General features: G+C 45.0%; 1 protein-coding gene across 2 annotated transcripts in view; it reads left to right on the top strand.

Moving 5' to 3' along the window:
• The first annotated feature begins 204 nt into the window (after window positions 1–204).
• IFT38 (intraflagellar transport 38) overlaps window positions 205–13,214 on the top strand; it is a 56,191-nt gene continuing 43,181 nt past the window's right edge. Inside the window, exons 1-4 of one of the 2 annotated variants that reach the window (XM_034420456.2) lie at window positions 205–382; window positions 6,411–6,522; window positions 10,506–10,590; window positions 12,133–12,312. In XM_034420456.2, the coding sequence (XP_034276347.1) occupies window positions 361–382; window positions 6,411–6,522; window positions 10,506–10,590; window positions 12,133–12,312 (399 nt within the window). In that variant the 5' untranslated portion in view covers window positions 205–360. The remainder of the gene's footprint in view (window positions 383–6,410; window positions 6,523–10,505; window positions 10,591–12,132; window positions 12,313–13,214) is intronic. The other variant, XM_034420458.3, reaches the window with a different exon arrangement.

Here is a 13,214-nt window from a genome sequence, read left to right as displayed (position 1 = left end):
GAAAAGCTGGGGCACCCTAATCTCAGGAGGAATGCTGTTTCGGATGACTGTCTTCATATTCCAAACTCTTTTGTATTTTGTATTATTGTATTTATTGTCCACTTTGCTTTCTGCGCCGCGTGTGTAAAATACTTCTGAGCAGCGCAGATCAAACTCCTGCCAGCCCCGCTTTCTTCCTCGCCTTCCATTCGCTCGTTCGACGCTGGGGCTCCGCCTTCCGCTCCGCTTGAGCCCCGCCGCTCGCCGTCGCCCCGTTGCCATGGCTACGTAAGCGGCGCGGCCTACTTTCGCCGCGAAGCCTGGGGGAGACGTTTACCCGACGAACCGAATCGGCCGACGGGGTTGTTGCAGCAAGCCGTTATGTCTTTCCGCGATCTCCGGAGTGAGTCGAACGGGTCCGGGGGGCGGGTGGGACGGCCCGATGCAGAGAGTCCCAAGCGAGCCTTAATCACCCGAACGGGGCGCCCCGCACCCCATTACCAAAGAGCTCAGGGCAGCGAATGTGACACACACACACACATCCCACCCCGCTTTGATCCATACAACAACCTTGGCAGGTAGGAGTCCCGGGAGGACTAAGAATAGATGGCCTGCAAGAATCATCCCGACCACAGAGGGCAGCAAAGAGGCGGGAGGCAAATCTCGGCTCGCTGCTGCCATCTAGAGGCCGCCTACAGCCATCCAAACTAACAAAAGCTATTTTTCCCTGGAAGCTTTAAAATGATGTGGAGTCCCATCGTCCCCAGCCAGCATGGTGTGTGTGTGAATCTGTGTGGATGTGTGTGTGAGAGAGAGAGATGGAGAGGGAGGGAGGCAGAGAGAGAGAGAGACAGAGACAGAGAGAGAGAGAGACAGAGACTGAAAGAGAGACCGAGGGAGGGAGAGACAGAGTGAGAGAGAGAGAGAGAGACTGAAAGAGACTGAAAGAGAGAGAGAAAGAGAGAGACTGAAAGGGAGACAGAGAGAGAGGGAGGGAGGGAGGAAGGGGGAGAGAGAGACACACACACAGAGAGAGAGACTGAAAGAGAGAGAGAGACACAGAGAGAGAGACTGAAAGAGAGAGAGAGACTGAGGGAGGGAGGGAGAGAGAGAGAGAGATCAAGAGAGACAGACTGAAAGAGAGAGAGACTGAAAGAGAAGACCGAGAGAGAGAGAGACTGAAAGAGAGACCGAGAGAGAGAAAGGGAGGGAGAGAGAGAGAGAGACTGAAAGAGAAAGACTGAGAGATTGAGAAAGAGAGAGAGAGACTGAAAGAGAGAGAGAGACTGAAAGAGAGATTGAGAGAAAGAGAGAGGGAAGGAGGGAGAGAGAGAGACTGAAAGACTGAAAGAGAGAGAGACTGAAAGAGAGACCGAGAGTAAAAGAGAGAGAGGGAAGGAGAGAGAGAGAGATGAAGAGACTGAAAGAGAGAGAGAGAGAGACTGAAAGAGAGACTGAGAGAGAGAGAGAGATTAACACACGAGAAGGGCATCAGATTAGGAGAAACCGCTCAGTTCCTAAATTAAAATAATGCTAATGCCAATAACTGTGTTTAACTTGTATGCCACCCAACTCTCAGCAGTGAAAACGATGAAAAGTGGGGCTCCTCCCGATCTCTACTTTCTACTGCTTTATTGCTTTCTCCTAGGTTTAATTGTCAGCACACACACACACACACACCCGATGTCATTGGGAGCCTCTCAATTTAATAAAATTGTGATAAAGGATGTGTAGGGTGCCTTTTGGCCTCTGGTACCCTTTTGGCCTCCCTCTAAGGACCCATGTGATGAAAAGCTGTTGAGTCAGGAAAAAAAACTGACTCCCCTGGATTTTAGTTCAGGTCTGAAAATTTTATCTAATTGAAGAAGCGAGTCAGTCTGTCTTCCTGTATTAGAGGCCAAAGAAGAGGAGATTCTCATTTTGGGGGATGGGGGTTTCTTGGGATGCAATGATCAGATCAATGCTGGTGCCACATGAAGCTAATATGTTGAAGGTTGGACATATTTCACACAATATGTTTACCCAGGTTAAATAAAGAATAGAATAGAATAGGAATAGGAATAGGAATAGGAATAGGAATAGGAATAGGAATAGGAATAGGAATAGGAATAGGAATAGGAATGGAATGGAATGGAATGGAATGGAATGGAATGGAAGAAAGAAAGAAAGAAAGAAAGAAAGAAAGAAAGAAAGAAAGAAAGAAAGAAAGAAAGAAAGAAGAGAAAGAAAGAAGAGAAAGAAAGAAGAGAAGAGAAGAGCAAGAGCAGAGCAATAGACTAATATAGAGTATAGAATATAGAGTATAGAATAGAATGTAGAGTAGAGTGGAGTGGAGTAGGGTAGGGTAGGGTAGGGTAGGGTAGGGTAGGGTAGGGTAGAGTAGAGTAGAGTAGAGTAGAGTAGAGTAGAGTAGAGTAGAGTAGAGTAGAGTAGAATAGAGTACTTCCAGTGGTGGAGCACCCACAACGTCTGGAGGCAAGTTGTTCCACTGATTAATTGTTCTAAACTGTCAGGAAATTCCTTCTTAGTTCTTGGTTCTCCTTAGTTCTCTCCTTGATTAGTTTCCATCCATTGCTGCTTCTTCTGCCCTCAGGTGCTTTGGAGAATAGCTTGACTCCCTCTTCCTTATGGCAGCCCCTGAGATATTGGAACACTGCTATTATGTCTCCCCTAGTCCTTCTTTTTCACTAGACTGGACATACCCGATTCCTGAAAATATTTTCGTATGTTTTAGCCTCCAGCCCCCTAATCCGCTTTGTTGCTGTTCTCTGCACTCTTTCTAGAGTCTCAACATCTTTTTTTACATTGTGGCGACCAAACAACAACAAAAAAAAAGACTATAAATTAATTGAATAAAAAATAAACTGCAGAAAAAGTAGCGGATTGAAGTTAAAATGGGGTCTCAATAAAGAACAAAGTTGGATTGGTTTAGTTTTGTACATGTAGTCCTCGACTTAAGACCACAATGGAGCCCAACATTTATGTGGCTAAATGAACCATTGCATTTGTAAAGTTAGTAATAGGGTTGTTAAGTGAATCTGGATTCTCCATTGACTTTGCTTGTCAGAAGGGTGCAAAAATGGATCACATGAGCCCAGGATTTGCTTAAGGACTGGATGATTCACTTAACAACTGCGGTGATTCGCTTAAGAATCATGGCAAAAACAGGTGCAGATCACCAGAACAGCCTTCTTTAGAAACGGAAATTCTGGTCCCAATTTCCATTGCAAGCCGAGGACTACCTATATATGGGAGTAGATCTCTAAAAGTACCCTTAATACAGTGTTTCTCAACCTTGGTAGCTTGAAGATGGGTGGACTTCAACTCCCAGAATCCCCCAGCCAGCAGTGCTGGCTGGGGTATTCTGGGAGTTGAAGTCCCCCCATCTTCAAGCTTCCAAGGTTGAGAAACACTGCCTTAATAGTTTATGACCCATATTTTAAGACAACGTAAAGAAAAGCTGACATAATTCTGCTTTTTATAAATAGGCAAATACTGCCAACAACCCATCGCGATATCTTATTTTTCATACTCATGGTACTAATGCTGAAGCTTATGACTAATTCTGAGTCACCTTTTCTGACAAACTCTACTTATCTGCTGTTTTCTGCACTTCGTTTTCATTTGTTGGCAGGCCACGCGTTCAAAGTGTAGCACGCAAAATGATTTCTGCTGCGAAACCTCTGCCGCTGCCCTCGTCTAGTGTCTTGTGCTCTCCCTGGGGAAGAATTCCTTTACAAGTTCATTGCCTTCAGTTCTGTCTTCCCAGAGGTCGCATAACTACACTAACCCATAATTGTGATTTCTTTCCTTTTTGCCTTTACTGCTTGTTGCTTGTTTCCAGTTTTGGTGATTTGTAAACCACGGTTAGTGAATTCATGTTCTGGTTTGTCATTTTATTCAAGAAACCCAAGATCTGGAATGATGCATTAAAACCCAGCCACCAAATCAGGGGTTTTTTTTTGGATGGACAGGCCCAAGAATGTCCTTTCTTTTCACAGAAGAAAAAGATGTGGTTGTTGCAATGACCGATATTAAGCCTAGCATTAAATCTTACCCCATCAATTTCGCTGGTGAATTCCTGTTTGTCTGTTGCAAGCCACTATAGCCTGTCTTGAATAGACAGTCAATAACTTGACTGTTTACCACCTATATTACCGAAGTGCGGTGGCTTATGTGGAAGTCCGTGTTTGAGACCCAAGTGCTGCTGTGTGGGAGAATGAGCTCCCGTCTTTCGCTCTAGCTCAGTGATGGCTAACCTTTTTGCCATCACCTGCCAGGAAGGGGGGGGGGGAGGGTCGCGTGCGCACGTGCCCACGCGCATGCGTGCGCAACCCCCTCACCCCTCACCACCACCCCGCTCATGGCACATGATGGCCTGGTAGGCCCTCTTTCAGGAAGTGACATTTTTTGCTGTCCCCAGCCTCCAGAACCTCTCTAGGAGTCTCTAGGAGCCTCTCTCTCTAGGAGCCTCTCTAGGAGTCTCTGGAGGCTGGGGACAGGAAAAAACGTCACTTCCTGTCCCACCGGGAGTCGGGAAATGGGCCCTTTCAGCCTCCGTAGGGCCTCCAAGGGAGTGGGAAAGGCTGTTTTCGCCCTTCCCAGATACACAGAGAGGATCTGGAGCCAGGTAAGAAAGAAAAACGGGCCTTTCCCACCCCGCCCACAAAACAGGAGCGTGCGGGGGGGAGTGCCAGAACCGGAAAAGCAGCTCTCCGCCGTGCATGCGCGTGCCGGAAACCAGAAACTCAGCTTCCTTGCGCATGTATGTATGCCCCTACCTGGACCGTGATGCCCTACGCATAGTCACTCATGCGCTCGTCATCTCCCGGATCGACTACTGCAATGTTCTCTACATGGGGCTGCCCCTGAAGACCACTCGGAGGCTTCAGCTGGTGCAGAATGCGGCCGCGCGGGTAGTGATGGGAGTGTCCCGACACTCTCATGTTACACCCTTCCTGCGGGATCTGCATTGGCTACCAGTTGCCCTCTGGGTGAGATTCAAGGTGCTGGTAATCACCTATAAAGCCCTACATGGCTTAGGCCTGGGGTATTTGGCGGACCATCTGCGGCCAGCGACAGCTCCCCATCGCCCGGTGCGTTCCCACAGGGAGGGCCTCCTTGGGGTGCCGTCGGCCAGACGATGTCCCTAGGGAGCGGGCCTTCTCTGTGGGCGCACCTACCCTGTGGAATCAGCTCCCCCTGGGGCTCCAGGTGGCCCTTGACCTTCGCTCTTTCCGCCGTGGCCTTAAAACATGGTTATTTTGCCTGGCCAGCTTGGACTGAAGGGGTTTTAGAGGGGATTTTAATGGTTTTTATAGTTTTATTGGTTTTTTTTTTTTTTTTAATTGAACTTTGTGTGTTTTATTGTTGTGAGCTGCCCTGAGTCCTTTCGGAGATAGGGCGGCATATAAGTCCAAATAATAAATAATAAATAAATAAATGTATGTGCACCAAGGAGCTGCTTTTTCAGTTTCCGGCACTCCCGTGCATGCAAAGACCAACTGCCTGGAACCTGGAAGAGCAACTGGGAACAGCTGGTGTGCCCAGAGAGATGGCTCTGTGCACCACTTCCGGCACGCGTGCCATAGATTCATCATCATGGCCCTAGGAGATAAGGCTTCATGTATCTTGGAGGAGCTCAAATTTATGTCACTTGCAACTATACATTGATTCCAAACTAGGCCCTCACTTGATCCCTTCTTCCAACCTAGCTGGCAGTTTCCAAGCATTTTTAGAGAATTTCCGTGAATTTATTTATAGGGTTGTAGTCCATCTTTTTGTGTACAGATAGTCCTTGACTTACAACCATTCGTCCAGTGACCGTTCGAAGTTACGACGACGCTGAAAAAAGTGACCTGGTGCATCCCCATGGTCCCATGATCAAAATGTGGATGGTTGGTAATGGCTCATATTTATGACGATGGCAGCGTCCTGGGGTCACGTTATCGCAACCTCCTGACCGGGGTGGGTTCTACTTACCTTTACTACCGGTTTGCAATGGGGCTGTGCGCGCGAGCGAACATGGGTCAGGGTCAGTGGGCGGAGCCTCCCGCTGGTTTTACTACCGGTTCTATAGAACCGGTGCGAATCGGGGGCAACCCACCACTGCTCCTGACAAGCAAAATCATGGGGAAGTCAGATTCGTTTAACCGCTGTGTTACTAATTTACAAATTGAAAGTGATTCGCTTAACAACTCTGGCAAGAAAGGACGTAAATGGGGGCAAACCTCACTTAACCAACAGTCTTGCTTTGCAATGGAAATTTGGGGCTCAATTGTGGTCGTAAATCAAGGACTGTCTGTACTCTTCATGAATATCTCTTAGTAGCAGAATATCGAGTGCAATTTTCCCATTCCAGCATGGAAGAAAATTAAGATGTAATGTACTTGAATTTATTAAAGGTTTCCTATTTATTTTTTGCCCAAAAGATTTTACTGAGATGATGAGGGCTCTGGGCTATCCCCGGCTTATCTCCATGGAGAATTTTCGGACTCCAAATTTCATGCTGGTTTCAGAAATACTCCTTTGGCTGGTGAAAAGGTTGGTACTTAGCTTTAATTTGAAAATAAATATCAGCAACTGCACACACCGTTCTTGTGAAATGCTTGGAGCTTTCTAAAAGAGTTTAAAATTGAAGTTGAAGTATTCTGGAAGATGTCCAGTTGAAAAAAATAAATAAAAGGTTGCAACCAAAATATATTCAAAGCTTTAAAAAATATTGACGCTTGATTGTCAGTTTATACCATGTGTGTTGTTTCTCTGTGGAAGTTCAAACATATTTTTTTGAGATTAAAATATCTTTCCTTAGTTTGTTTTGCATTTGAAATTAAACAGAGGAATTTTCTTCTAATGAATTAAAAAGACTGGTAAGATATATGGGGTTGGGGGAAAAAAGCGGAGTTAAGATTTGTTGTGTATTTTGTAAACAAAACATTTTGGTGATACACAACCTGAAATTCCTGGGTTATCTGCAGTTTCAAACTTCAAGGTTTCGGGATAGGCCAGAGGTCCTGCAAAAATTGCTATTTCAATTGTAGTTTGCAGCAGGACAGAAGATGGAAACTATTAAGCAATTACATTAAACTAAATTAGATTAAATTGAAATTCAGTTACCGGTAAGTTTATTTTTGGGACTGGCCCTGCCCACTTCTCATCCCATGTTCTTTTTGTGTGTGACACCCATCACACCATGAGTCCTGGTGGTGCAGTGGTTAAAAATGCAGTATTACAGGCTAACTCTGCCTACAGTCTGGAGTTCAATCCTGACCTGCTCAAAGTTGACTCAGCCTTCCATCCTTCCAAGGTCGGTAAAATGAGGATCCAGATTGTTAGGGGCGAATAGACTGACTCTGTAAACCGTTTAGAGCAGCGGTCTGCAACCTTAAATACTCAGAGCCATTTGGACCCGTTTCCCACAGAAAAGAAAACACCGGGAGCCACAAAACCTGGGTGGGCGTGGCCAACTCGATGACACTCACTTCCACCAGTCACATGACAACCCCCCTAGCCGTGCCTACCCAGCTGGTCATTAGGGCAGAGAACCAGTTGTTAAAAAACACCGGGAACCACAAAATCCTTTTGACACATCTCTCTCTCCCCTCCCTCTCTCCCTCTTTCTCTCTCCCTCTCTCTGAATCTCTCTGCCTCTGCCCTGGCCATTTCTCCATCCCCCGCCATCACCCTTACCTTCTCAGGCCAGGCGAGGAGTGACTGGGAGAGGAGGGCCAGCCAGTGGTGGGATCACCTGACAGGGAGCCATAGTAGAGGGCCCAAAGAGCCACAAGCGGCTCCGGAGCCTCAGGTTGCTGACCCCTGGTTTAGAGAGAGAGAGAGAGCTGTAAAGCACTGTGAAGTGCTATATAAGTCTAAGTGCTATTGCTATCACACCACTCAAAATCCAGAGGCAGTCCTTAGCCCATAAAAAGTTATATGCTTCTGCCTTGAAGATTAGGCAAAATAGATTACTGTGATTCAGTTTGGGAATTGTTCCAGTAAGAACTCAAAAAATATGTCAAAAGAATTAGCTTTCTTTTAGAGAGACCTGTCATTTTCTTTGAAGAGCAGAGACAGCTTTATGCCTTATTCAGTTCTGAGTTTAAAATAGTCTTCAGGTGACTGTTTCCTCCTCCTCTCTGCAGTGAGATTAAAGGTTAGCATGAAAGTCTGTAAAGTTGTCTCAAGTACAGCTAGCCCTTGACTTATGGCCACAGTAGGGATTCATGCCTTATTTTACAACCTTTTTTGCCATGGTTTTTAGAATTGAATAGAATTCTTTATTGGCCAAGTGTGATTGGACACACAATGAATTTGTCTTGGCGCATACGCTCTCAGTGTACATAAAAAAACAAGATACATTCATAAAGAATCATAGAATCATAAATTAGAATAGAACTAGAATAGAATAGAACTAGAATAGAATAGAATAGAATAGAATAGAATAGAACAGAACAGAACAGAACAGAACAGAACAGAACAGAACAGAACAGAACAGAACAGAATAGAATAGAATTCTTTATTGGTCAACTGTGATTGGACACACAAGGAATTTGTCTTTGGTGCATACGCTCTCAGTGTACATAAAAAGACAAGATACGTTCATCAAGAATCATAAGGTACAACACATAATGATAGTCATAGGGTACACATAAGCAATCAAATCATACTAGGAAACAATCAATATCAATATAAATCTTAAGGATACCAGCAACAAAGTTACAGTCATGCAGTCATAAGTGGGAGGAGATGGGTGATAGGAACGATGAGATTAATAGTAATGCAGACTTAATGAATCACTTCAGTGTTGAGGGAATTATTTGTTTAGCAGAGTGATGGCGTTCAGGAAAAAACTGTCCTGGTGTCTAGTTGTTCTGGTGTGCAGTGCTCTATAGTGTTGTTTTGAGGGTAGGAGTTGAAACAGTTTATGTCCAGGATGTGAGGGGTCTGTAAATATTTTCCCAGCCCTCTTTTTGATCCGTGCAGTATACAGGTCCTCAATGGAAGGCAGGTTGGTAGCCATTGTTTTTTCTGCAGTTCTAACTATCCTCTGAAGTCTGTCTCTCTCTCTCTCTCTTTTTTTTATTGAAAAAGTTTTTCAAATACAAATTTTTCCCCCTTCCCTCCCTAACCCTCCCTTACCCTCCCCTCCCCCCATGGCTTCTCCAGTATGAAATCCAAATCGAAATCCCATTATATAATACTTTATCACCCATTTACACCACCCCCTATGTACTATATATTTCTTCCTAACATTCTGTCATTGCATCCCCTATATGCTATACATTTCTAGACAATATTCAGCTATGAAACTATCTAGTAGATCCTGATTTAATATTTATTCATAAATATTAAGTCTGTGTCTCTCTTGTTGGGTTGCAGAACTAAGTGCAGAATTAAGGGAATCACTTGGTCGTTAAGCAAATCCAGCTTCCCCGGTTGATTTTGCTCGTTGGAAGCCAGCTGGGAAAGTTGCAAATGGAGATCATGCGACATCACCCCCCCCTCCCCAAGACACTGCAACTGTCATAAATATATGCACCGAACTGCAAGCCATTTTGAACAGCTCAGAGTCACCTGAACCGTGAGATGGGCGGCAAATAAATTTAATAAATAAACACCTGTAACATAAAGGAATGTAAACATTTCAGTTCAGATAAATGCAAAGGAGATGCTGGGGCACCAGCTTCATTCTACATCTGTTTCCTTTTGCAGATGCTTGTTTCTTTTTTTTTTCTCTTGAACAATTTCATTAGTTTATAATATAGTCATAGCACTTAGACTTATATACCGCTTCACAGTGCTTTGCAGCCCTCTCTAAGCGATTTTTACAGAGTCAGCCTCTTGCCCCCAACAATCTGGGTCCTCATTTTACCCACCTCGGAAGGATGGAAGGCTGAGTCAACTTTGAGCTGGTCAGGATTGAACTCTTGGCAGTCGGCAGAATTAGCCTGCAATACTGCATTCTACCACTGGCAGGGAGGGAGGGAGGGACGGAGGGAGGGAGGGAGGGAAGGAAGGAAGGAAGGAAGGAAGGAAGGAAGGAAGGAAGGAAGGAAGGAAGGAAGAGCAGCTCTCTTTTACCCACCTCAGAAGGATGGAAGGCTGATCGTCAGAGGTATTTAAAAGAAAAAGAGCCTCTGCCGATCAGGCAACTCAGCTGGGATCATCAGAGCCTTTTGAAAGCAATCTTGAGCTGGTCAGGATCGAACTCTTGAACAGTGACTTAGCCTGCAGTACTGCATTCTAACCACTGCGCCGCCATGGCTCTTATATATAGCATACAAAGAAAATACAAAACTAAATAGTAGGGAAGTTAGGGAAGGGAGAAGAGAAAAATGGGGGAAGCAAGGGGAAAACAGAAAAAAAAAAGGCATTGACTTCTGACTCCCTTTGGTGCAGTAGAATAAAGCACTAACATCAAACCTCAACCTTTTACTTTTACATAATGTTATAAACTAGCCATTTCTATAACAACAAATCTATCTAAAACCCAAAGTGCTTAATTCTGTGTCTATTTCCTTTTGCAGATACGAGCCTCAGACAGATATCCCTTCTGATGTTGAAACAGAGCAGGACCGGGTTTTTTTCATTAAGGCTGTTGCTCAGTTTATGGTGAGTTTATTTATTTAATGTCCCTGAAGGATCAAATACAAAATATGAAATTCAGTACCAGAGTGCTCTCCAGTTAATTTTTGAATGAAAACACTTCAGGTACACACATACACAAATAGAATGATCACACTTTTTTATTCTTGTGTATATTTGTTGTTTTTTAACAGTCGCGTGGTCGATTGTCGTTGTGAACCACCCTGAGTCCTCGGAGATAGGGCGGCATACAAATTTTATAAATAAATAAATAAAATAAATAAAAATAGATCCAGGTTGCATTGTGGATCTGCAAGAGCTTTAGAAAGAGCAGGATCCTTTTAAAACAAGTAATCCCATTAACAAAAGTGCTGCAGCCTTTGCAAAAAAAAAAAAAAAAGGCCACATGGTATGGGCAAAACTGATGTGCCAATTAACTGAAGAACTGATCAACTGTAAATTTCACCCCCGGTGAACTAAAGCAATAAAATTCCTGTGCAGAATTTCTCTTTTGGTTAATTAGGAACTGGCTGGGGCGTTTGCTACGCTGGGATGAATCACTGCTCAAGCATTCTTTTTCTTCCCTGTGTTAGAATTATAGGATCTCGCTGAAAGTACTTCGGTTTTGGGCTAAAACATATTTGATGTATTGTTAGGATATAGGACTGGAATCAGAGAAGCTGGATTCAGCCACGGAGACATCGCCCATGTCTTTGGGTCAATTATGATTTCAGGTCAACCTATCTGACAGGTTGGCTCATGCAGGAATAACATCAGAGAAAACGTTGCCATGGATGCTACCTCAAATTGTCTGGAGAAAAGACAAATAAACATAACACAGAAATACATCGAATAAAAATTGGCTCTTGCAAAAAAAAACAAAAAAAAATTGAAAGCAGGCTATAGATCCCAGCAATTGTGGCACCTAGTCAGAAGGCACGTAGGTCATAGAAGAACAGAGTTGGAAGGGAGGTCTTCTTGTCCTACCCCTTGGCCATGCAGGAGACCCTAGACCAGGGATGTCAAACTCGATTTCATTGAGGGCTGCATCAGGGTTGCGTTTGACTTTGGGGGGCCGGGGTAGGCGTGGCCAGCTTGACGTCACTCGTGTCGGGGGTGCCTGTAGTGGCCAGAGCGCTCTGCCAGTGAAAATGGGCTCCCGAGTTCCATTTTCAGCTGCAACGGCTTCCTGCAGCCCTCCACCAGTGAAAACGGAGCTCGGGAGGGCCTCACACAGCCCTCCTGAGCTCCATTTCCGCTAGCAGAGGCACTGCGGGCCAGTCCTTTGCTGTTTCCAGAATGGCCCTGTGGGCCAGATCTAAGCATCCCACAGGCCGGATCCAGCCCGGGGCCTTGAGTTGACACCCCTGCCCTATATCATTCCGGACAAATGACCATCCAGTCTCTCCTTGAAAACTTCCAGTGATGGAGCATCTGCAATGACCTATTTTAATTTCCTGAGTTGGAAATCATTTGGGAATTCTCTATAAATAGCTATGACCCACTTCATCCTCAGACAGAAACATACATGGGGAGAGGTAGATGAGCCTTCATTTCTTGTTCCAACAGGCCACCAAAGCTCACATAAAACTCAACACCAAGAAGCTTTACCAAGCCGATGGCTATGCTGTGAAGGAGCTGCTGAAGATCACCACGGTGCTTTACAACGCCATGAAGAGCAAGGGGATGGAAACCACAGCTATGGGCGAAGAAGACGTCGGCAAATTCAAATTTGATCTGGGTTCCAGAGTAAGGAACTTTGAATTTCTTCTTTTATGCGCTGAGTCTCACCTTTCCTCTTGAGGCTTAAAGCATCAGTTAAGTGATACGTAAGTTCCTTTAAGGGACATGGTGGCTCAGTGGCTAAGATGCTGAACTTATCGATCGAAAGGTCAGCAGTTCAGCGGTTCGAATCCCTAGTGCCGCGTAACGGGGTGAGCTCCCGTTACTTGTCCCAGCTTCTGCCAACCTAGCAGTTCGAAAGCAGGTAAAAAATACAAGTAGAGAAATAGGGACTGCCTTTGATGGGAAGGGAACGGCGTTCCATGCGCCTTTGGCATTGAATCATGCCAGCTACATTATCACAGAGATGTCTTCGGACAGCGCTGGCTCTTCGGCTTTGAAATGGAGATGAGCACCGCCCCCTAGAGTGAGGAACGACTAGCACATACCTTATTTTCTGGAGTATAAGACGCTCTGGACTATAAGACGCACCTACCTTTTTTGGTGAGGAAAACAAGAAAAAGAAATCTGCCTCTGCCTCCCAGCAATTTTGCCTCGTTGCAGCAAACAGCAAACAACATGCTTTACTTTCATTTTCGTTTTCAGCATAGCTTAATTAGCACAAGGGAAAAAAATCCCTGCTCCCAGCAATTTACCTCCTTGCAGCAAGCAGCAGAGACCCAAGCAAAACCGCTGAGAGCAAAACAGCTGAGAGTCGGGAGGCCGATCCAATCAACTTGTGCTAATTAGGCTGTGCTGACGCTGAAACGAGCTGTTTCTTCTTGCTGCTTGCTGCAAAGATGTAAATTGCTGGGAGGCAATAGGCCAAAGGGTGGGGGCCAGTGGTGGGGCAGGGCTACATTCGGTGTATAAGATTCACCTAAATTTTCACCCCCTTTTAGGGAGGAAAAAGATGCGTCTTATACTCT

This window comes from Pantherophis guttatus, chromosome 14, assembly GCF_059756535.1.
Source record: "Pantherophis guttatus breed Tessera chromosome 14, ASM5975653v1, whole genome shotgun sequence".
In the NCBI taxonomy this organism is placed as follows: domain Eukaryota; kingdom Metazoa; phylum Chordata; class Lepidosauria; order Squamata; family Colubridae; genus Pantherophis; species Pantherophis guttatus.
This window is presented reverse-complemented; position numbering and strand designations above follow the sequence as displayed.